This window comes from Biomphalaria glabrata, chromosome 9, assembly GCF_947242115.1.
Source record: "Biomphalaria glabrata chromosome 9, xgBioGlab47.1, whole genome shotgun sequence".
Taxonomy (NCBI): Eukaryota; Metazoa; Mollusca; class Gastropoda; family Planorbidae; genus Biomphalaria; species Biomphalaria glabrata.
The window spans coordinates 9,460,725-9,486,783 of NC_074719.1; the positions used below are offsets into that span (position 1 = coordinate 9,460,725).

The window sequence follows — 26,059 nt, forward strand, 5'->3', positions numbered from 1 at the left end:
CTTTGTTCTATTGTCTTTGTTTAGCTGGAATACTTTGTTCTCATGTCTTTGTTTAGCAGGAATACTTTGTTCTATTGTCTTTGTTTAGCTGGAATACTTTGTTCTCATGTCTTTGTTTAGCAGGAATACTTTGTTCTATTGTCTTTGTTTAGCTGGAATACTTTGTTCTCATGTCTTTGTTTAGCAGGAATACTTTGTTCTCTTGTCTTATTAAGCTGGAATACCTTGTTTCGTTGTCTTTGTTTAGCTGTATTACTTTGTTCTCATATCTTTGTTTAACTGGAATACTTTGTTCTCTTGTCCTTGTTTTGCTGGAATACTTTGTTTTGTTTACTTTGTTTAGCTGTATTACTCTGTTCTCACGTCTTTGTTTAGCTGGAATACTTTGTTTTCACGTCTCTGTTAAGTTGGAATACTTTGTTCTCTTGTCTCTGTTAAGCTGGAATACGTTGTTCTCTTGTCTCTGTTAAGCTGGAATACTTTGTAGTCGTTGTCTTTATTAAGCTGTAATTCTATGTTTTCTTGCCTTTGTTTAGTTGGACTATTTTGTTCTCTTGTCTTTGTTTAGCTGGAATACTTTGTTCTAATGTCTTTTTTTTAGCTGGAATACTTTGTTCTCACGTCTTTGTTTAGCTGGAATACTTTGTTCTCACGTCTTTGTTTAGCTGGAATACTTTGTTCTCTTGTCTCTGTTAAACTGGAATACTTTGTTTTCATGTCTTTGTTTAGCTGGAATACTTTGTTCTCATGTCTTTGTTTGATCAGGCTATTTAGTTTTGATTTCTTATTCTTTCTACTTACTTGTGTGAATCAGACTTCTGAACTAAAAACAAAATGGCAGAGTGTGTCTAAGAGACAGTGAGAAAGGTGTGGGGGGGGGGGGGGGGTCAGTAAAGCGAGCAGGAAGAAGAGATAGAAGAATGATAATAGTAAGTAATTGTACAAGTTTACAGAGGGTACTTATACATGAAAAAATACACGATAGATTAAAAATCGGAATGTATTGAGTGATAAGATAATGAGTTGAAATAATGCTATTGTTTTTTTTTTTTTTATTTTGTTCATTCTTTTTCATAAAAAAAACAAACTTCTAGTATAAATAGTTCCATTAAAACCTCTTTAATAGATTGTTTATGATACTTCAAATACAAGCCTACATTTAGACAGATATCTTCATCCTACGGTTCTTCATTCATATGGTAAATCAATTATGTTCAAACTAATGGAATCTTAGAGAAAATAAATGACTTACAAAAAAAAAATAATAAATGATGCTAAGGCTACAGGAAATGAAATTTGCTTTTTAATAGGAATAAACGTTTAAATACTAAAGAAATTATTTCATTTTTGATTTCATATGATGTCTGTTGGGGTCTAAATGAATGGTGAAAGTTATGTTTATTAGAAATCTTTAATTCATCGAATTTTATTTGCTTAATTTTAAAATGAGAATCAATATGGCAATGTTTTCAGTTAGTCGTAATTTACAAAGAAGCAAAATATAAGAAGACTTTTATCTTTTAATATATTTCTTAACAATGCATGATTTATATCCCTTTTCTATGTACAATACTATTAAGTAATAATCAATAATTAAATGACTAATTGTTTAATTTTTTAAAATGTATTAATGTACTGTCTTTGACAAATGAATGATTATGCATAATTTATACTTGATCCGATAATTGGAGGTCAGAGAAATAACATCTACAAGATTTGTACCAGACAAACAGATAGACAGAGTGAATTGATGTAAGCTTTGAATAACGTAGGATTACGGCTAGTTTGTAGCAGACAAATATTTTAAAAAGCAAATTAAAATGTTAACTAGAAATACTTATAATACAATAATGCTATACTTGGAATTAATTTACTACACCCTACGTTAAAAAAAATTCACCCAGTCCCATGTACACTTGATGCGTAACTTATATTTCAAACAAGAAAAATATAAACAAGAAACACATTATAAATTCTTTTAAAAAAAAGAGAACACCTTCTTTATGCAACTTATAGAGCGTTTTTTTTTCTCTTAAAAATGAAAGACTGTTAGATTAAAAAAAAACAAAAAAAAATGGAACATTTATACCCCGCCCCACCCCCCTTCTCCCAGTGAAAGATTCTTGGTGAAACGAATGTAAATATATACTACACTTTATAATATTCCAATGATAAGCATTATTTCCAGACTTAGAACAAGATGCGCAAAATTTCCCAAAAAAAGGCCAACATCAATTCATCTAGCTCCTCAGTCAGAAAAGCCTTGCTTTCGGAAATTCCGAAAAGCGATCGTCATTCCGTGGTCATTCCAAGAACGCGATAACTCGATGTTGGATCTAGAATTCCATCTAGATCTCTAGCCTTATTATTTGTTTCATCTTGTCTACTTGATAAAATGATAACGGTCAAACTAGAGTTTTCCTCGTGTACATCAGTGGAGCACATCAGTGGTGTACATCAGTGGAGCACATCAGTGGTGTACATCAACTGGTCAATTCCTCAAAAAAATCGTTTGAAACGTTTTTAAGATTCGCGTCAATGCTCCGCCCTCCAGGAAGTTCTGACTTGAATAGAGGTAATGCAAAAAAAATTTTTAAAAAGCTAATATTAAGCGTAGTTGTATCAATTAGTTTGAATTAATCTTGTAATTACATTTTTAATAGATCTAGACTAACAATAATAAATCTGTGCAATTACAAATATTTTTACAATACCACTATACCTTCAGCTTATACCACCACATCTGTCCGGTACGATTTATTTCCCTTGTTCCATACTAATCAAAATAATTACCAATACTTAATTAACTAATTGTTTTTGTTTTTTTTAAATTGTTTCTTGTTTTGTCATGTAAAACTATAATTGTGCAAAAGTTTAGCTTGGTCTGAGATTGGGTGTAGGAGAAATAACGTGTACAAACTTTTACCAGACAGACAGACTGACAGAGTGACTTGAAATAAGCTTTGTAATTACAAACGTTTCCTCTCAGGAGAATTTAATGTTGTCCATGAGCTAATCTTGTCGTGCATATTCATAAGAGACTTAAACTCTGCCAAGTAATTGGCTGACTCAGGCAACCCATTCCATGCTCTAATGGCACTAGGGAAGAAGGAGTACTTATATGTATATTCCCTAACATATGTAATAAGAACTGTGCCATTATATGTGTATTCTTGTGAGTATTTTATTAGGTTGTGCTTTGTATCTGTAAGCTATGCTTCACGGTTTTCTCTACTATTGCCCCTTTACTGTAATGTAATAAAAACACTACTCGATTTCGAAGATTACAACAAGCTAAATATAAATAATACTTTTTTTTAAAAAGCTTCTGTAAGGAAATTAAAATAATATTTACATTCATATCTCTCAAATCTGTTTTTTTTTTATATCAAACGAAATTAATTAATTACCACTAATTAACATTTATCTTTTTTTTTTTTTATTGATTCGTGTTTTGTTGGAGGTAATGAATAATAGTGCAAAGTTTCAACTTGATCTGAGAATGGGCAGTTGGAGAAATAACGTGTACACAATTATCAGACGGACAGACGGAGTAAGTTGACATAAACTTTGTAAAATGTACAGGCATCAACATGTTCACTTTCGATATTGTGTATATAAAAGTTGGTAATAACCAGGCGCACAATTCTCTTGTTATTCTTATCTTTAAAAAAAATAAAAATGCACATTTTTTTTATTTCAGAAATGTCAAGGATGAAGAAGGAAAGTTGTATTGTGTTTGCGCTGTTTGTTTGTTCCACTTTGATTCATTTGGCGCAAGGTATGAACATCTTAGTAGTTATCTTAGAAAGTTCATCACTCGTTATTTTTTACTCACCCAAATCTCGGATCAAGTTGAAATTTGTAATTAATGATTTTGTTTGACCTGACAAGGGAAATTAATTGGACAGTATTCACAGATATGACTAAATATGTAGTGTGTGGCCCCCTCATATAATTGTTCACATTATTTCGCCCAGACCCGTTATCGGATCAAGTACATTCCCATTCTTTGATCTGTTAGCTTACACTGTGAAATATTTCAATCTCTTCAAACTATGTTCTCTTTGTTTCAGCGCAACTGTATGTGGCGGAAGGATATTTTGTTGTTGAGGATGAAACAGTCCAAAAGTAGGTTCTTCCCATATGCACAATGTTATCTTTAATTTTCTAGAGGTTTTTTGTTTTCTTTTAGGACACCTCAGTTTTTTGCTTTTCACTAAACATTTTCATCTTAAGAGTCCTTGAGCTTAAGGTTTCTTTATTTGTCTCTTATTGGGCCTCTCCAGTATAGTTGTATGTTTGTTTTTTTGTCGTCTGTCTGTCCGTCCGTCCGTTCGTACCGTTTAGATCTCGTAAACTAGAAAAGATAGTGAAAATCCGACATCACAATATTTTAGATCATTCAAAGGTCTAATGCAACGGCTACTTTTTTCTTTTCTGAAAGAGAAAAATTTAATTTTTAAAATCAACTATACAACTATTTAATATTAATAGTAAGGGAGGCTATTTAGTAAGGGAGATGAATATTTACCATATTTTAAACACATTTATGCAAACGGTTTTAATTTTTTGGTCAAAAACAATTTTTTTAACAATTGTATTGCTAAGTTAAAGTAAGTTCCGTCATACTAACTTGTACATTTTTAAAAATTTACACTTTTTTTTTTAAAGAGAAAAAATCTAGTATGCATATAAGTTGGACTAATTTAAGACAACAATTAATAAGTCGTTTTTCATATCATCGAGAGAACTGCAGCATTGTTCTGTGCCTTCAGAACACTAAACTAAAGGATAGGAGACTTAAAAGTAAAGCAGCAATTATACATAAAACACTGAACCATAATCTTCAAATAAAAAAGAAAATTTAATAAAATACTCAGAAAGACACAAAGATAAAGGTACATTCCTCGTTCCATATGCTAGGACAAATTTGTACAAATGCTCTTTCTTCCCTAGCGCTATTAGAGCATGGAATGGGTTGCTTGAGCTAGCCAGGAAAACCAGTGATTTTTCAGAATTTAGGTCATTGGTTAATATACATCCTAAATGCATGACGCGTAGACGTAATCATACTCTTTTTTGAAGTAACGTCTATATCATATAAGATAAGATAAGATTTTGTTATTTTCTTTTACGAAATGTTTTTTTTTCCTTAAGGCTTTTAATGAGAGATTGACCCTTTACAAAACAATTCGATCAATTAGATAATCATTATATTGCATCAGTTAGGCCAGGTTCACATTTAATTTTACCTTTCCTTTCACCTTTCCCTTGGTCTGCTGGACCGTTGGGGCACCACACAATTCTCAATTCTTCTCTGTCATTTGCCTTTGATAGAATTTCATTCTGTTATTCTTTCTGAAAATATTGAAACCTGCCTTTTTACCTGCCTGGGTGGACCACTTCGGGGGGCCGATTTTCAGTTTGTGTTTCCACACAAACTGTCTTTGTAAACTTGTTTAATTTGTTTTGTTGTTTTTTATGTATAAGTTTGTTTCTTTGCTTGGGGGGGGGGGCATTTCGTCTGATAATCTAAATTTCACCATGTTGCCAGAGAAACGTCTTTAAGTAAATAAATTAAAGAAATCGTTGTTAATAAATAAAACATTTGTATATGTAGTATAAAACTGACCACGCTTATTATCTTCTCTTGTTTGTATACCCTTACTAAAATTATTTTTTCTAGTATCTGAGAAGAAACTAGAAACATATAATAGTACTATTACGAATGTTTCTGTTTTAAGTTGCATGAGAAATCTATCTTCTCATAACGAATGTGTAGTAAACATGTTATTTACGCAACACATGAGACCTTCACGCGTCCATTATGGCATCTTTATTTGATAGAAATGTATACATTGGGATCCGTGCCTCGTTTCAGTAGATGCTCGTAGGAAAGAACGATTGAAAGAATTGACATTGATTGAAAGTCAAAATATTTTCTCAGTTTATTGTTTTAAAATAATTATCATCTACGTTGCTTGTTTCGACAATGGCGTAACTGGGAATTTGCCATCATTTGGGGACCCGGGGGGCTTGACCTCTGGGGGGGGGGGGGCTGCATTTTGCGTAATATGTAAAAAAAAACATTCATTTGGGGCCCCCTTTAAAGGGAGCCCGGGGAGATTTTCAAATTTTCCCCATCCTCCCCCTATCCTAGCTACGCCTCTGAGTTACGCTCTAGAACAGGGGTTCTCAACCTGTGGGCCTCGACCCCTTTGTGGGTCGATTGACGATTTGCCAGGGGTCGCCTAAGACAATCGAAAAAAAAAAAGGAATTTTTGGGTCTATTCTTCTATTGCTGTGGGGGGGGGGGGGGAGGCGGTCGTGGCAGAGTTGGGCATTATAAAAAGGGGTTGCCGAGCCTAAAAGATTGAGAACCGCTGCTCTAGAACCTGACATTTTTTTAAAAAATGTATTTCCGTATCACCCTGTATTGGAGTGGCAATATTGGAAGCTATTTAACTCTTAGTGTGGTTAGCTTTTTTACAATGAGTGCATACAAATTGGAATTACAATTCTAGTGTTAAGAGGCTAAACTACCCCACACATCTAAAGGATTAAGTCTGAGCTCAATCTCCGTATCAACTATTCCATCCATTCCACAGATACGTACGTGACATACCCGGATCAGCCAGTCCGGCAACAAAGAGAGCACAAGCCATAACTGAGCTCAACAAAGATATTGTCTACATTTTGACTGAGGTATTTGCAAATTATTTCGTTTCTTCTACATGCCAATTTAAAGTTTTTAATGGGAAACGTAAAAGTGGGAAGCGTAGTCGAGAGGCTAAGTACGCTTGGACTTGACTTGGGTAACTATGAAGGGGTTGAGGTTCGAGCAGAGTTGTGTTTACTGAGTGCCTTCTCCCAGATACCCCATTCCCCCTCACCCACAACACTGGTCCACTTATAAGATTAGACCATAGCGCTCTGACCATGCTGCAAGCATGTGTAACACTATACAAAAGCTATAATTAAGTAGCAAATCTAAAATTAATTTTTAGATATTTATTAGAGTTAACCTAGTGACGGTCGTTGACTTGTTGCACTGAACTTCTGGTAGACAACTAAACCGCTGCTGACTTATTATATCTTAACTAATATACTTCAAAAAACTTTTATAACTTCCTTGTGAAAAATACTAGATATTCATTTATGATATAAACAAAATCAAATTAACATGAAATAATTGTAGTAGACTTAGTAATAATATTTTTTAACAAAATCTAACTCACTATAATAACACAACCTTTCAGTCTCAGGTTCTGAAGTAGTCTTTTCAACTAATACCAAATGATGAAAATGCCACATATGTTGCATCATTCCCAACCAATCACTCACTTTTTACTATCGTCACCATAGAAACACACCCAAACACACTCCATAGCATATAGTAACCATGCAAGATGTCACATTAATTTGGAACGGGTTACCGAAATTAGCTCAGGAGATCCAATACGTAGCAGAGTTTAAGTCTGTGTATAGCACGAATGTCGAGATGGACAGATGGATCGCGTAGGGCGTAATTATCTCTTTTTTTTTTAATGAACGTCAGGAATTTTTAAGAGAAACTTAGAAAAATGTTACTTTTAAATAGACAAGAGAGATACGAATAGGATTTATTATTCCTAGAATAGCTCTTATAACATTGATGTATACTTGAATACCTTATAACATTGATGTATACTTGAATATCTTATAACATTGATGTATACTTGAATACCTTATAACATTGATGTATAATAGAATATCTTATAACATTGATGTATACTTGAATACCTTATAACATTGATGTATACTTGAATACCTTATAACATTGATGTATACTTGAATACCTTATACCATTGATGTATACTTGAATGTATCTAGGTCAATACATTGCTCGGATCATTGGCGATGTACGGAGTCAATGTGGAAGTTCGCATTAAGAAACTTGATATTCTGGTAGGTCATAGTTCACACGTTCTCAACTCAATAGTTTCCTATTTTTAGCAAAACTTGATGATGTCAAACATTGTTGTTGTTGTTTTTTTTTAGTTTCTACATCTGTTAGTTTGTTGTTGTTGTTTTTTTCAGAGTTCCAATATTATTCCTTCCAGTGCTCTTCTACCTGGCACAGAAAATGTTGCACCGTCAGAAAATGCAATGGCGACATTCGAAAATTGGCTTGTGGCGCAAAATTCCTACAATACTTTACAATACGACTTTGCTTATTTTTGGACAGGGTATCATCTTACTATTTCTATTATTTTGTCACTGATCGTTATAAGTTCGAAAGTACATAGTACAAAAAAAAAAAAACTGGATTTACTTAGTTTAAAAATGTTGGCCATGACAAGGCTCTGAATGTCAAACTCTAGAAATCACGCCCAGTTAAGTCTAAGAATGTCTTGACCGATAAAAAAGCTCAAAATAGTCTTACAAAAACAAAATAAGTTAGAAATTACAAATATTTGTTTTAGTCATTAGTTTTATATTCTAAGTAATCCCTTCATTGATACAGTTTTGTCTCTCTAATTTGCTCTAAATCAATACATTTCAGGTATGATCTACGTGGCGATACTGACGAGGAAGGTATTCTTGTCATTGTTTCTTGTCATTGTTTCTTGTCATTGTTTCTTGTCATTGTTTCTTTTCATTGTTTCTTGTCATTGTTTCTTGTCATTGTTTCTTGTCATTGTTTCTTGTCATTGTTTCTTGTCATTGTTTCTTGTCATTGTTTCTTGTCATTGTTTCTTGTCATTGTTTCTTGTCATTGTTTCTTTTCTTTTCTTGTAATTTTTTCTTGTCATTTTTTTTTTACCTATCCCCGTAAGTGGAAAAGACGCTATTAGTTTTGTGTGGTTTGTCCGTCCGTCCGTCCTGTTTAGATCTCGTAAACTAGAAAAGATAGTGAAAATCCGACATATTAGTATTTTTAGTCCTTTCAAAGTTCTGATGCAACAGCTACTTTTTCTTTTCTGAAAGTGAAAATTTTTTTAATCAATTATGCAATCAGTTTTTCTTTATACAATACACCATATTTACAACTATTCACAATTAATAGTAACAAACACTGGAGGCTATTTATTAAGGGAGAAGATTATTTACCATATTTTTAACACATTTAAGCAAACGGTTTTAGATTTTTTGTCCAAAAAAAAAATTTAACAATTGTATTTTTAAAGTAAAAAAAAAAAAGAAATTTAAATTTGGCTAGAGAACTAGTTCTATATATAGATCCAACGCCAATTTTGAAAGGGCTATTGCGTTATTGAAAGGATTATCGCGTGCGGGAATTTCCGAATGTAAGGCATTATTGATTCAAGAGTTTAATAATAAATGTTCGTTCAAATTTAGCGCATCGTCTTCTAAGTTGTTTATTTGTAATTCATTAGTTATTAAGAGAAAAACAATGGCTTTATTAGTATAAAGGAGATATTGTCTTTAAAAAAAAAAAAGATAGAGATGTTTTTCTTATTTTTTTAAAGGTAGAACACATACAGGGACAATCTGTAACTCACCATATGATATCAGTATGTCAGAGTTTGACAGGACTTACATCACAGCGCTGGTCACGGCTCAACAGATAAGTCAATTGTAAGTTGTTCACTGCGTTAGAAGTACCGTAATTCCTTCAAAATAGCGGACGTTCTAAGCTAATTTTATCACGAAAACGTCCATTCCAACTCAAAGATATTTGTGTTTTACCTACAGACTTGGCTCGCAACACGCTGGTGTGTACTCAAGCGGTGAGAATCGTTGGTTATTCTCAAGTGCTGTTGCTGGTGATATTAAAACTAAACTGACAACTCTCTCGTAAGTGCCAAAAACAATACGCAAACACTAGAAAAACTCTAGTTTCACCACTATAACTTTTCAAAGTAAAAAATAAAATAATTTAAATTTCGCTAGAGCAGTGGTAGCCTTTATAAAGTCAAAACTTGATATGGACACCCTAAGTGAAAGATCATGCTTTATAAAAAACAAAAAGCAACACACAAAAAAAACAAAACATTTTGTTGAAGAAGTTTTAGTTTGAAATAGTAATTTCAAAATGAAATTTAAAATAATTAATGTCTTGGTCAAGGTTAATGAGATTTTATAACTGTATTTTGTCTAGCTAAATGTTTGAGAGTAGCCTATGAAAATAGTAGCAAAGTTCAGGTACATTTCTTTTCTTTTATTATTTGATAGTATGTGACCTACGCTATCGCAGTGTGCCCCGCACTCTCATAGGTCTCGCACTCTCATAGGCCCCGCACTCTCATAGGTCTCGCACTCTCATAGGCCCCGCACTCTCATAGGTCTCGCACTCTCATAGGCCCCGCACTCTCATAGGCCCCGCACTGATTCGAGGTGTAAATTATTAAATTATACCATTTTAACTTAGTATCCTGATTTTCCAGGAGCTTCTGGAATTCTCCTGAAATTGCAGAATATTCGAATATGTCACGAAAATCTGACGAAATTGTTAAAATCTTCTGACAGCTCATTCAAATCTCCTTAAAAACAGACAAAAATTGCCATTTCGGCGTGTCATTCAATATGAAAAACACCTACTTGCGATTAAAAAAAAACTGCATAGTCAGATTTCATTTACTAAAAAGGCGAATTTTAACCAAAACAAGAAGCTCAAATACTTAATTTACTTCAATAGTCACTGGCATACAAAAATAGATTTAAATTTATTTCGACCTCTTAAACATTTTTCTAGTCGATAGTAAATCTAAAAGGAAGATGTGAATGTTTATCGGCTTTTTGTTGGAAAACTATCATCTACTGTAGATGGCTCGTCAAGTTAATTTGACCGCGATTTTGTTCGTAGAAAAGTATGAATAAAATGCATGTATAATTTATAAAATTAGACTGTTCACTTTCAGCAAAGAAAAAAGTAGCCGTTATATCAGAACTTTGAATGATCTAAAATATCATGGTGTCCGATTTTCATTTTCTCTTCTAGTTTCTTAGATCTAAACGGGAAGTACGAACGGACGGACAGACAGACCACACAAACCTAATAGCGTCTATTCCCCTTTCGGGGGCCGCCAAGAGTACATTGAGAACACATTAAGTAAAGCTAAGCATATTTTTGTTGTTTAAATTCAAGAATAGATGAATGTGATTTCATTTTATTTAAAGGCGTACTCAGTTATTTTACAATTATCTCTCTTCTCTGGTGAAATCAGCACCATTTTGTACAAAGCGTATAACCACTCACTCTGTCTGTCTGGCCAAACGTTTGTACGCGTTATTTCGCCTACACCCAATCTCAGATGAAGCTAAATATTTGCAGAGTTATTGCGCTTCCGCGCTGTCTCAAATACAGATAAACCAAAACGGAGGTAACTCTCAAATAACGAAATCCAATAACCCAGGCGTGAGGCCAACAATACAAGTTAGCCGACGCTGATACTGAATGTCGATCAAGAAGTTTAATATTAACGAAGGGCACCGTTTAATGTCTTTAAATCTCTGCGTTCATAAAAGCTTCTGGCTCTAAAGCCGTCCAGAGTAATCTACTTGCATCGGTTTCTAGTTGGCTATTCTCTCTCAAAGCCTAGTCTAGTTTTTAGTCGCGTCATTATCTTTAAGTCAAATCGTTCCCTAATTACGAAACAAATAACTAATTTCGAATCGTATAAGAATCAATTTAAAAAGACATTACATTAGCTATTGGTAATTAATTTATTTTGTTTGGTATCTTGAACAAGGGAAAGAAATTGTACTTGACTGAAGACTGAAGTAGTGGTATAAGCTGAATAAGACCCCTTTATAAGTCACCTTCTGAGTTTTAGGGAATACAAACATGAACTACGGCGAGACTATAGAAACAATACATAGCTCTACAATCTTCTATGTTCATCTGAACTTTACTAGCAGAGTGGTTAATGTGTCGTCTTTAGGAGGCTTGAATCATGAGTTCATGCTTTTTTATTGTTAGTCTAGAATCTAGATCTGTCAAAAATTTAATAACTAGACTGATCCAAACTAATGGATAAAACTACTATATATTTTCTTTTTTTTTTTAACTACTTGCATATTCAAAGAGATAGATCTATTTACCATTTTAAAAAATTCCTTAGCGTAATTTAATGCACATACACTTCTCTCTCTCTAAACATACAGGCCTAATTGTCTCCTGGTAACTAGCGCGACGTCAACGAAACCATTCGTAGAAGTGTATGAATACGACGGACATATCCTGAACCCTGACATCACGTGCCAGAGACGTTTGAACTTCTCCAGTTCTTACATGTGCACTGTAAGGCCATCAATGTCTCCGACGTTAACAATATACATACAACGTGTTGTCTAGTTCTTTGTTGTGCTCACATTAGCTGTAATCATATGTACTTCTTTAATTAGGTAATAGTGATTATCGCCATCATTCTTCTATTCGAAAGGCCCTGGACTACAGGCTTGCAGAGCGGGACACCGTGAGTCTTAAGGTCTTCTAAAATGCCAACCAACGTGGCAGTCGTGTACTAGAGATGGTTATTTGAGTACGATCTAGTATCTTATTCATGAATTATTATATTAATTGTAAAATAGTGGATTTGCAGGGGAGGGGGTAAAAGCGAGAAGCCTGCATCTAAGCTTTTAAGCTTCTGGCTAAGCGCTGTCAGCATTGCGTGCTATCAATTTAGAAGGGCAGGTACAGCTCTGTACCCCGGCAGAGTCTGCGATGCCACAGTCCCAAACTGTAATAGCTTCCTGAAGTGTGGAGAAACTACAGGATTTATATTGTTTGTTTTTCTTTTATTTGCGGGGGGGGGGGGGGGGAATCCATGTTTTTTTTTAATTTTTACAAATAAATGTATTTTGACATGGGCTTTAGAAGTGAGGCAAGTAAATAATTTCCCGTGTCGGCAGTTCTTATAATGATCATTGCCCTCATTGAACTGTGCGGAGTTGTGAAATAGCTCCCACAACCTTGTCACAATCCAGGCGCTGTTCCTCAAGGGTCCGTTACATAATAAATGGCGTGTCCCGCACTTTTAGCCTGGTATAGAAAAGAAAAATGGCGGGGACTTAGTAGATCTATACGCGGCCTCTTACCGCGAGTCTGACCCACCCGCCAGACAAAACAGTGTACACTGTTTTCATACAGGCCGGTGAGAGGGGGCTCTTGTTCACTTTTGCTGGCCTAAAGTTCCAAGAGACGAAGTCACAACTCTACCTGACAGTTTAAGAAGAAGAACAAGAAAAACCGACATTTTAGGTACCTTTCACCACAGTTCATACCAATAGCTATGTGTTTTATTATTATATTATTAATTGCTTGCCTTCATTGTTTTCCCAGGGATGGCATTTATACCATGACCTGGCCACTGGTGGTGATAGGGTGTGCTCAACCATCTATTGTAACGAAAAGGACACAACCTATTGCTCACAAGTTGTAACCCCAGAGGGCATGATATGCGAATCAGGAAAGGTGAGTATAACAAATTAAGCGAATGTAAATGAAGGTAGACCAGTTCTAACTTTGTCATGTATTAATGGAATCGTTGTAGTGTTTATATAGCAGACAAATACACAACATGATACGAGACCTATCGTCTTACATACAAGGTCGCAACCTGTAATGTAGGCCGTGAAGGCCAACAGCTTGTAGCCAAGTCACAGGTCTGTACGAGGTGGAAACGAGCTATTGGTCTTAACTGACCACAGCGTGCGACGTCACAGATCAGTGTTGAGGTCTACTTTAACGATTGGTCTCGGGTAGATGCACTTCAAAAGATGAGATCCACTGACTATGCCTCTAGATCTACCACAAATAACGTTTCATGACATTAAAATTTCATATAACAAATACTATGTGGCTAAAGTTTTTTTTTGCATTCTTCTCAATTTTCTAAGGCATTTTTAACAGGTCAAAACATTTAGGAAATGAGTCTAGACCGAAGAAATGTATTTTCATTGTCTGTAAATATTTGAGTACAAAAAAGAAATTTGAAAATTGAAGTAAGAAAACGTAAAAGGCTTTTTAGAGCATCGTTATAAAATAATTACTTAATGGAAGTAAAGAAAAAAAAAACGTATATTTTTAAAGAGTAACATTTTAAACTATGTAGTCAAAGAATAAACATTTAGAAAACATAATGATAGAAAAAAACATATTTTAATGTGCGTAGCAAGCAGAGGCATTGTGGGGGAGGGGGCAAGTGGGGCACGATGCCTCGGGCACCATACTTACGGGGGTCGCCTCACGCAGCCTATATTTTTATGTAATGTTCATGGAAAATGGGGGGGGGGGGATTTCTCCAATAAAGTACCTTACTCCGGGCGCACTTTTTTCTCACTTCGGTTCTGGTAGCAAGTGCCCCATTATGGGTTATAGACAATGAAGCAAGTGTTTCATGGGATACTGTCCATTGTAATCAAAGTATTTATCTAGCTCAAATCACTAGTACAGTAAAGCTTTTTAATTCAGGGATCAACAGATAAGAGGTGATCCGCCATAAATACTAGAGTAAAAGGTTGCTCCCCTTTCAGACCTTTCGATTTATAGGTCATCTGTTTCTTTGACCAACGGTTAACGAGCAGGGTGTCATGTAGCCAGCACAACGACCAACCGCCTTTACTTTAACCAACTAAAGTCAGGTACCCATTAGAGTTGGGTGGACTCAGGGGTGCCCTAAAAATCCAGAAATTCAAAATCCCAGTCTTCGAATCCAGGACCCCTAGTTCGGAAGCCAAGCACGTAAACACTCAGCCACCGCCACCCCTATAAATACTGATGTATACCAATTCCAAGGTCCCAATCACATAATTCTCAACAACAACAACAACAAATAATTGTTCTTTATTCTAAATGTTTATACAATGTCTTTCTTCAGAGATGTCGACACGGTAGCTGTGTTGTTGACATACATACTCCAACAAACATAGATCGTAAGTCTTTTACTTCATTGTTTGTCTTATTTGAACGTTTGTAAGATATCCAGTAGAACCGAGAGGTACTCCACTGTCATCCACTGTCAGTCGGGGTGTTTCAAGCTCATTCGTCCTCACCGAGACGTACAGCTTATCTAGTCTGTTCCTTAATCGACGTCGAGGTGCTGTGGCAATTCAAGTGCAGTAGGGCGTCGGCGTCGGCGCCATTATCCTGTTGGTCGAAGGCTTTATCCAACAACCAGGCCTGGACATGGGGCCCCTATCCTGTCTGAGGGCTCCCAACGGTAGACTGCCACTCCAGCTAACGGGATACTTATGAAGGCCCCCTTTATGGAACGGTGTGTCGGACTTTTTGGACTGGGTTCCGGGCGTTCTTTCCATCCCAACCCCGAGTGAGAGAAAAAAAAACAAAAGCTCACCCAGGGAAGCCCGGCCGGGCCTGGTTCTCTACTCGTACTTAGCCTATCTAGTTCCACTACTAGACGTTTCCACCGGAGGCGCCACGCTGAGGTGACGAGTAGCTGGAATCCGCGTACACAGCGCACCGTCCCCGAGTCTTAAGTCACCCGCTATAAGTGTCAGGGACAGCGCTAACTGCGGGGAGCTTGTCTCATATTCACGTAACCAGATTCGTCCACTTTTTCCGGTCATCAGCTGTTGTAAGCAGGCTATCAAGAGAGACGCTGGTCCATTCTTTTATGTTATCCAGCCAGATTTTCCTTAGACGACCATTTTTTGTGTGCTCATTCCACTGTACATTGAAGAATGACTTTTGATTGTGATCAATGCTAAGCTGTTGACTTGTAAAGTAAACACTCGTTTGTCTTCTTTTCCTGGTATCGAATACACTGCAATTTCGTATAGAATGTACTCTCAAATCTTAAATTATTCTTTCAATCTCAGCTTTCAGTGTCCAACTTTCGCAACAATATGGAAGTACAGAGACAACCAACAAAGAATACAGTTTTAATTTTATTGGAAGCTGATGTTACTCTTCCAGATTTTCCATCGTTTGTTTGGCAGATGTCAAGCATAAATTTTTAAAAAATTTCTTTTAGTGATCCTCCATCTCTAAGGTCTCTTAATATGTTTGAACCTAGAGTCATTTTTTTAAATGTTTAGCCATTCTCCAGCAGAAACTAGTATTTTGCTCTTTTCAGCACTGATTTCCATGACAACAGCTCGGGCTGCAGCATCCAGTTTAGAAGTAAGATCTTGTAACTGCTCAGCATTTTTTCCAATAAGGTCTTCTATATCATCGGGAAACCTTACATTGAAAACAATCTAGCCTTTTATGGTTAAGCTAGAAATAAATCCTGTGGATGTCCGAAAACTTGTCCAATTTGGTTGTTCTACTTGCATTTTGGTGTTGGGCTTTGATAACATCAATAATATTGAGCTTCCGCACCACATGCCATCATGTGAAACCCGGTCAAAAGCCTTTTTAACGTCTGTAACGTTGTATATATATCTTTTTGTGTTGAAAGCATTTTTTTTAAGTCTGATGTAAAATATTTGTTCAGATAGGTTTCTTCCTTCTCTGAAGCCTGCCTGTTCTTTGGAAAGGACTTTCTCTGAGTCTACAGACAAACTCAGAGGGGAGCCCATTAATCAAGCGCTGGTTGTGTGTTTGTGTGTGTCAGCTATCATACGTCTCTTTGTGTGTATATTATTAGAGTCTACAAATTCCGTCTATACTGTTCTTTTAGCAGTAATGCTGAGGTGAACAATTGTATTGAAACGGAATTTCTATTTTTGGACCCATGAAATAGTCTTATATTATAAGTAAACTTACGTACAGCATTTTGTTAAGATATTTTGATACAAGCTAATAAAGTGTATAAGTTTGTTTAGCGTGATTCCCAAATGTTGAAATGAGGTAATAAAAGGATGCTTTATTTATCTACTAGCAATGTGTGTTTTTGGTGATCAGAGTAAAATATCAATTGGTAACTTCACTGGGACATGCCATGAGTATATAAGAATGTTCAGTGCCAGAGTCTGTTACGACAGTTTTATCGATCAAGTCTGTTGTATGTCGTGCAAGGGTCATCACACAGGGCGTACTGGTAGGTCAAGGTTAATCTGTTTTTTAAGGATAGATATAGGGCGTACACGCTGCCTCTTGAGTACTATCTCGAGAAAAAGACATTTGTAGTTTAAAAAAACGTATCTAGAGGGGAAGAACTCCGTCACTATACCTAACAATAATGTACAGGTTATAAAATAATTAAGTACCAATAGTTAATTGACTAATTTAGTATTTTTGTTTATTGTTTTTTTTAATTACAACAAATAAATTTTTAAAATGTCAACTTGATCGGAGAATGCGTGATGGAGAAATAGCGTTAACAATTATTTAAGGGGACTTAACTAAATCTGGCCATATCTGTGCATACTGTAGTATTAGTTTTCCATGTTGTAATTAAACAAAATAATTAATGGCCAGTAATTGATTGCTAATTGGTAGCTTTTTTTTATTGATTCATGTTTTGTCTGTCAAAGAATAATTGTGCGAAGTTTCAATTCCGTTATGTGGTCAAGCCAATTCGTCAGATGGATTCTATAAATATATATGTATGTATATAATGATTTAAGCATGGTAGAGAGGCTAAGTACGATTGAGCTTGGCTATGAGGGGGGGGGGCTCGAGGTTCGACATCTGAATCGAGCAGAGTTGTGTTTACAGATACCCCCCCCTACCCACACACACTGGTCCACACACACGGGATTGGACCATGGCGCTCTGGGCATGCTATAAGCATGAAAGCGGCGCTATATGGAGGCTATAATTTATTTATTTTAATATAACCACAAGGGATGTGTTATAATTGTCTTTTCTTTTTCAATAATTACATGGGCTATCCCGGTTCCCAATGTGAGAGCCTATGGCGCTTTCCAGAATCCTCAACTGGCTGGAGGGGGGTGGCGCGCCACCGACAAGCGTTTCAAAAACACTGTTCAATCTTTCTATTAGAAGAATATTTCTATCAGTATAATTTTATATTCCACTTTGGTAGGTTCCATACTCCCATGTGGAAATAATGTCTACATATATATCTATTTTTTAGGTTGTGAATATGGTGACAGGAACGATAATTGCCACGCCTACCCTTCATCGATTTGTTCTGATGCACAGAATCAATATGCATGCTGTGATTTCTGCTCGTAAGTCCATGGCTGCGTTTCAGGCTTTCATCACGATGTTCTTGGGTTTGAACCCTGACCACTTCCATCCCATGTCGGGAGGTTTTGTCAAGGGACGTTATCATCTTCATTTCTGAAAGAGAGCCTGAAACTTAAAAAAAAAAACGATTAGGTCCCTTTATTAATACATTTTTCAGGCCTTAAAATTTTTTAAACAAAACTAAACATAATCAGACAACTGCTTGTCTAGTTCATATTCCCTTGAAACTGACTTCGCCTTGATCCTTTGTTGTTGTTTTTTAGTTCGGGCATAAGTTCTGAAATGTAGAGAATTGTTCCTTAGCATGACGGGGAGGGAGGACAACGGAAGGAATTCATTGGGATTGCCGTAATGACAGTCCAAAGAGCATACATCACGTTCAAAACCAATGATTTTTAACGTTTGATATGGCTTAAAACAACGAGAATATGGGAACCTAGGCTTAGAGATTGAGCGTTTATGGAAATTATCTAAAATAACAATATACCCCCATTGTCATATCAACCGAGGGAATAATAACAACTGACCTCACAGATACCTTCAAGGCCCTTGTCATTCCTAGGAACATTCTCGTTGCCTGTCAGAGGGCGGTAATACTGCAGACCTGCCACATCACCAGAAAATTCCTCAGTGGAAAGGGACTACGATGAATTTTGTTTCTCTTTAGCGAAACTCGACCCTGGCAGCGCCAAAGAATGACTACTCGTTCATTTCTAACATAATAATAATAATAATGAGACTTGTCTTCGAGTACGAAGATTAATTAAGAATGCAGTATTTTCTGTGGCTACACAGCCCCAGATTTGACCTACATATTTTGCCAGGTCAAGCATAACCATTGTCCTCCGGTGGTCAAATTAAGGTTTTCTTTTCGCCGTCTGCGTCTCTCCTCGGCAGTGGATTTTCTTTTTTTCTCAAATGTGCATCCCGCGGCCTTTGTAAGTGACCTCCAGCTGTCTCGTTCTGAGCCGCATGCAATCAGTTGCTCTCTTCTATGTCAGCTGAGGCAAATTGGCGCCTAAGCTGGTCTATAAAGCGTTTTCGTGGGGAACCTCTGTTACGTCTACCACCTTTCAGTTCACGAAAAAGGTTGCTCTTGGCATACGTTCGTCCCCCATACGAGATACGTACCCTGCCCAGCGTAACTGTCGGACCATAAGAAGTCCCTCTATACTGTCCCTAGCAGCGTTCTCAAGGATATCGCAGTTTGTAGTGCGGTCTTGCCCCACCGTATGTCCATGATTTAGCGCAAGCATCTTTGGTAGAAGCGCTCAAGCAGTCTGAGTTAATTTCTGTATAACACCCAATAATATCCTTTCATATTTATGACAAAGTTTCCAAAGGTTTATAAATTTTTTCTTTAAATAATTAGTTATGACATGATAGGCGACTGTAGCTAGTTACAAATGTTAAAAAAATCCCAATGTTTGTCTTTCAGAGTGGTGGTCGGAAAACGTGTGATTGAGAAGCCTAAGACATTTCACATAGGTCAGGGACTTAGGGTTGCCAACTTATCGAGAGTAGAACCAACTGAAGAAATCACCAAAAAGTGAGAGAAAAGGAAAAGTGACAACTGTTGTGTAATTTCACTCTCTCTGTCGTCGAAACTAATAAAAACATGACCTATACTTATGAACGCCATTGTTCATTCATATATTTTATTGTTGTATAAATAAACATGCTTCCGATTCAGACCATGTGGGTTATATGGCAGATGATGGTAAGGTCATCTGTTTCTTTGGCCAATGGTTAGGGAGTCATATATCCAGCGCAACGACCAACTGCTTTACTTTCCCCAACTAAAGTCAGGTACACATTAGAGTTAGGTGGACTTGGGGGAACCCTTAAAATCCCGAAAATTCCTGAGAAAATTATAATAGAAAAATTAAAATAAATGCATTAATAATACATGAGAGATTTTTGGAAAAATAATAGAATGCCAGTTTAAGTCATAAAATTAAATTAGGACTTTCTTTGTAAATATTAGCAAAGAGTAAATAAAATCCTCAACATTAAACTGTCTGGCAATAACCTCATCACTGCAATAAAAAGGTTGGCCGTCCCAGTGCTCCTTCACACTTTAAGTATCATAAAAAGGAGTGTCACCTATCTAGATCTACATAACATTGACATACTCACAAGAAAACTATTATCCAAATTTCGATTTTTACACCTAAATCCCCCACCAAAAGATTATACCTGCCCAGGAAGGATGGAGGCCTTAGACTACAGAGCATCTATAAATTGTGTAAGATGCAAGTCTTAAAAATACGATCAAGACTGCACGCATCTAGCAATGAAAGTTTCCTTCCTTAGCAAATACGACTCCGAAGCAACTCCTCTGAACCTAAACAATGCTGATGTTAATGTTGGTTTAGACGACACAGGACATGAGATTCGCCAATAGGAGGAAAAAATACTCCACGAAAATTCCAGGCCTTATTACATGGCGATAATATTGACAAGTCTGAGTCCTTAACAAGGCTTAAAGCGGGCCATCTCTACCCTGAAACAGAAGGTTTTGTTACAGCTCAACAGGACAAAAAGACTACGAAAAGCATATCCTAAGACTCAATGGTGTTGACAAATGCTAAGTGGGGAAATGCTGGTGAGTCAATTGAACACATAATGGAAGGATGTTCCTCGTATCAGAATCTGCCTACCTAGGTTGCCATAACCAAGTTGCAATATTAATACATCAACACCTGGCTTTGACACAGAATTTTCATAATAGGAATACTCCTCCTTATTACAAATACTCGCCACAAGAAGTCCTCGAGTCAATTGATCACTTACTATGCTGGGATAGGCCTATTTAGACTGACCAAACGGTGGATTTTAATCGCCCTGATCTGCTCTTTGTTGTCGAAAAAGAAAAACCGCTACAATCATTGACATCGCCGTACCACTATCCCATAATATCAGGAAAAGTGCCAAGGAAAAACGAAGAAAATATGAACATGTAAGCTTAGAGATTAAGAGGTTATGGAAGTTGTCTAAAATATCAATGTACCCAGTTGTTATTTCAATTGAGGAGATAATGACAACTGACATCAAAGATACTTTCAAGGCCCTTAACATCCCTAAGAATATTCTTGTTGCCTGTCAGAGGGCTGTACTGCTGCATACCTGCCACATCACCAGAAAATGTCTCAGTGAACACTGATAAAGGAACTACAATAAATTTTGCTTCACTCTCTAACGAAGCTCGACCCTGACAGTGCCAGAGAATAAATATTAGCTCGTTTTTTTAACATAGTAATAATAATAATCTTTACTGCCAGGAAACTCGTATTACATTTGAACTAACTACAATAAGAAATGAGAGACCACCAATCTCCAAAACGTCCTCCTAAAATGTTCAAACTAATTAATCATCAAACAGAATACATGATGTTAATGTAACTCCAAATTAGGGAAACTGAAGTAGAATGTTAACTTATCTAAAAATTCAAAGAAAGTTGAAAAACATTCATGAAAAGAATCCTAGGATTTCACTTTCCCCCCTCCCCTGCATTAAAAAAACCCTAAAGACACAGCTTTTGAGTACTCCATAATCAGGGCAGTGGGTCCAACCGGAAAAAAAACTTGGAATTTATGTGAAGGTGATCCTGCTCATGTATGCTGAGAAGAAATAAAAATAGACCAGTTATCTAGTATTAAATTGTATACATTTATTCACCTTCAATTATCACTTTAGTCTGTTAACCCGTTGGGGCGACACACATGATCTGTTGACCGTCTTTCAACATTCCTCTCGGTCTTTTATCTTTAGTAGAATCTCTTCCAATGACAGGCCCGGCGACTCGATATTGTCTTCCCATCTCTTTCTCTGCCTCTTCTTTTTCCTGTTACTGTTCCCTGAAGGAAGGTCTTCGCAAGCCCTGAGGACCTTGTGATATGGTCGTAAAGTGTTACAAGTGGGCTAAATGAATAGAACAGATATAGAAACAGAAACACACTTGTTCATTGGGACTGTACTGGAAACCACATTTGTTTCTTCTGTTCAGTATTTCATTTGTCATTGGTTGATAAAGTAGCAACATTTAATGAACCATCTTTTTTCAACACTGACTTTTTGATGTATGTCAAGTGCCTATGTCAAGTGTCGATGGCGCAGCCTTGTTTTTATAAATCAACGTCAGTAGTAGGGTGAGAAGCCAAACTAGGAGCCAGCAACCAACTCTGTTTGAAATTTATAAAGAGGCAGTCTAACTGAACTGGTAAGTGCATGCAATAACTTTATCAGCTTCAACAGTTCAACTAAAACAAAATACTTGTGAAGTTATGGACCAAATTGTGACTGAAATATTGAGTTTTAGCAATATCCAGCTAACATTTGTAACATTATTTAATAAGATTGGGTTAGAAACGTTACTTTTTAAAGTCTTAACTCAAATGAAAATGTAAATATATATTTGTTTGTTTACTGTTTTAGGAAATCTGAAGCTCTAAATTGACCAATCACTAATTAGTATGAACACTGAAAGCCAAGGTAATTAATATGTTTGAGTTTCAATGGTAGTAATTATGTTTGATTAGTTACATTTTATTACAATCAAGATGCTACTTATAGTGTATGATCTAATATTCTTTCTTGACAATTAACATTAAATATTACAACTGAGCATTTAGGCAATAGATTATTAGGCATACATTGAATAAACGATATTCATATATTTAAGTACTTTAAATAATGGCAATGTTTTGAAATTGTCTTCGATCCAAAGAATAAGGATGAGTACATAGTTTCATATAACTACTCAAACCCAGTTGCGACCTACATATTTTCCCGCATTTTCTGCACACAAAGCCATTGTCTGACGGCTGTCTATTTAAGTTTTCTTCTGCGTCTGTCTTCAATAATGACTTTTCTTTGAGGTTCAAATGTTTTTTCCCGCAGCCTATGTCAGAGCTCTGCAACCGTCTCTTTCATATGCCATCTTATGCCAGCTACTTTTCTCTATGCCAGTTAAGGCGAAATAGCGCTGTACTTTAAATAATGCCCCAGAAATTAAATAGCTCCTCCATTTAGGTGCATATATTTACATAGGCAGCTCATTCTTCTGCTTTAAAACCTGAAAACGTTCTTTCCTGGAAATGAAAAGCGGATTGCTTCTAAATCTCTCGGTAGAGGCGTAGATGAGTTTGGTCTATCCGGTACAGTTTAACTAATGGTGTCAGCCCACTACAATCACAATAAACTTTCCCTATTAAAAAACTTTCATTGACATTAAACATGCAGACGCTCGTTCGAGAAAATAGTTTAAGTGAACTCTTCTTTTTTTACAAAGCTTTTATCAACTCTGTCTGTCTGTCTGTCTGGTTGTTTTTTCTCCCAGTCTCGGATCAAGTTGAAATATTTCACAATTATTCATTGTACTTGGTGGAAGAAGAATCAGTTTAAAAAAAACAATTAGTTAATTAACTTTTGGTATTTAATTTAAAAAATTAGTATCGAACAAGGGAAAGAAATCGTACTTGACAGATGTGGTGGTACAATTTAAATTAGTCCCCCTGAGAAGGCTTAAACCCTGGGTAGACACATTTTGTTATGCATTTAAAAAGACATCACGGTAAAATGTACACAGATACCCACTTCTTTCCCACTGTCTCCTTCTCCAAGTGGTCCAGACAAGTGATAGGATCATAGCGCATTGAGAAAGCTAAAAGCTTGAAATTACGCTAAAAGAAATTAGAGCAAATATTTCATATAATTATAATTCATTATTGTTAGTCTAGATCAATTACAAATGTAATTACATGACTGATTCAAACTAAGTGATACAATTACATTTAATATAAGCTTTATTTTTTTAAAAAGTATTTTGTATGTTTGTCGTGTTCAGATTTATTTTTTATTTTTGTTTTTACCAATTCTATTGGGTTGGGGGAGGGGTCTAGTATTGAAACACTTTGAACAGACAGTGTTTAAACGCTTTGTTTGATTAAGTTCAGAAAATGGTTGCAGATAAACGTTGGCGTTTCCTATTTTAAAAAATCTGGCACTTGGACTGACGTCATTGTAACAATAAATAATTTGTTTCATTGTGATAACTTATATAGACTTAGATCTATATCAAAAGAAACTATTTCAATTTTATTCACAGCTCAAAGTAAAGCCGCAGAAGCCCACCTTCAGAAACATGTTTCTACTTGTAAGAAAAACCCAGGCCACACAAGCTTTACACCTATTTTACTGTTTTCTTTAGAGCATCTACCAGAAAGTCACCAAGACCTAAACGTGTACAATTTAATAAAGGCTCAGTCTGACCTTACGGTGCGAGTCCACGTCGACATGATCAGTCCCCACAGACCTACGTTTTGGCCAGGGACAGATAAATCCTATCCTGGTCATAACACGAGAGGGGAAGCGACAAACTCCCTTACAGGAAGTGGGGTGATCAGTGCCGTGGTACAGTTCACGGACACCTTCTATACCTACATAGACACGCCATGGAAGATGCAATGCTGGTGCTCCTCCTGTGAAGTGTCTGGCTCGCCCAGCAATGTCTGGTGGGAGTTTGAAGTGCTCACTGCTGCCCACGTCGTGTTTGACCAACACGAAGCCGAGCACACAGTCCTAAGATTATTTTACGACGCTGAAGATAGTCCTAAAGTCACTGTAGATAAGGTCAAAGTTCAAGTTGTGAACATCCGTCGAGACTTCTGCAAATTGAAAGGCATAACATGCGATCAAAATTTGGCAGAGAAGCTAATGCACCATTGGGAGAATTTCCTTTATTTCTGGGAAAAAGTGAATAAAAAATATAAGAGGTCCAGAGACATTTTCAGGTTGACAATCATAGTATCACATCCGCATGGCTGTTCCAAGCAAGTCAGTGTAGGCCACTGGAAGAAAAAAGTCAAGTTAGATCGAAAGAACTTTACAAAATTTGCCTACACCACAAGTACATGTCCAGGAAGTAGTGGAGCCCTAGTACATTGTGTAGGATACAGTAGAGCCTGGTGGTGGGACCAGCTCGTCCATAGAGAAAGTGATCTGTTAGGATATAATATTAGTAACATCGCTCAAGTGTTGTAACGGAAACAAACAATTCTTGTTTTACTTATTGAAGCAGGAAAACATAGACTATTAGCATCGCTTCATTCAAAGACTCTTAAATATTCATGTTTATTCTAAAGTTTTAAGTCCTTATATCAAGAAACGAACATAATTAAAAATAGTTGATTTGTGTGATTGTTTTTCTTACAAATGTTCAAGTTCACAGATATTTTTTTAATTGTGTAAGATATAACAATGTTGAGTTAAATGGTTAAGCGCTTAGCCTTTAAACCTGGGGTCCTTGGTTCGAATCTCAGTGAAGACTGGGATTTGACATTTTGGGATTTTTAGGGGGCCCCTGAGTCTAATGGGTACCTGACTTTATTTTGGGGAAAGTAATGGCGATAGGTCGTTAACCGTTGGCCAAAAAAAAAAACAGATGACCTTAACATCATCTGCCCTATAGATCGCAAGGGCCTGGTGGTGAGGCCATCCCTTAAAGAAAGTCATCTTGTAGGATATAACATTTTTAATCTGAAAGGGGAAATTTACTTTAACAATAGTGATCATTGTCACATCCTTTGTAGACACCTCAATGTCGCTCACATAATGTAGGTCAGTGTGTCAGCCTTCAAATTACGTAACACGTTTTGACACTTGATAGAAAACTAGTTCAAGGCTACAGCAGGGAAATATAATTCAATATAGACAAAGACAAAGAAAAATAATAAATAAAAGCCAAGTTAAAGGTTGTGGAGTTGACATCACGTGACGTTAACGGAAGCTCATGTGGGGAGGAGTAGGCTTGGAAATATTGGTTTGAACGTTAAATTTTAAAGTGGCTAGTTTTAAAGTAAAAAGTTAGTTAGTTTACTTTTCTTTATTATTGTATTTACTTTGCACGTGATCTGTATATATATATATATATTTATTTTTTTTTTTCAAGTTTAAGTTTAGAATAATTAAACTCGGGAAATATA

General features: G+C 36.1%; 2 protein-coding genes across 3 annotated transcripts; both read left to right on the forward strand.

Moving 5' to 3' along the window:
* Nucleotides 1-1,040: 1,040 nt before the first annotated feature.
* On the forward strand, nt 1,041-19,705 carry LOC106059779 (uncharacterized). 2 transcript variants are annotated; one of them, XM_013217458.2, is made up of 15 exons: nt 1,041-1,199; nt 3,704-3,781; nt 4,077-4,131; nt 6,612-6,708; nt 7,876-7,950; nt 8,083-8,231; nt 8,549-8,580; nt 9,477-9,585; nt 9,703-9,804; nt 12,115-12,250; nt 13,292-13,423; nt 14,829-14,883; nt 16,797-16,955; nt 17,958-18,054; nt 19,512-19,705. In XM_013217458.2, the coding sequence occupies exons 2-15, from the start codon at nt 3,706-3,708 to the stop codon at nt 19,624-19,626; spliced, it is 1,389 nt and encodes a 462-aa protein (XP_013072912.2). In that variant the 5' UTR covers nt 1,041-1,199; nt 3,704-3,705; the 3' UTR covers nt 19,627-19,705. The 2 variants fall into 2 exon arrangements, with proteins under 2 accessions (XP_013072912.2, XP_055896504.1); XM_056040529.1 differs by lacking the exon at nt 1,041-1,199 and adding an exon at nt 1,728-1,752.
* Nucleotides 19,706-22,462: 2,757 nt separating this feature from the next.
* Nucleotides 22,463-26,059, forward strand: LOC129928446 (uncharacterized). Its single transcript, XM_056042912.1, has 2 exons — nt 22,463-22,568; nt 24,184-26,059. Exons 1-2 carry the CDS (start codon nt 22,550-22,552, stop codon nt 25,116-25,118), a joined length of 954 nt encoding a protein of 317 aa, XP_055898887.1. The 5' UTR covers nt 22,463-22,549; the 3' UTR covers nt 25,119-26,059.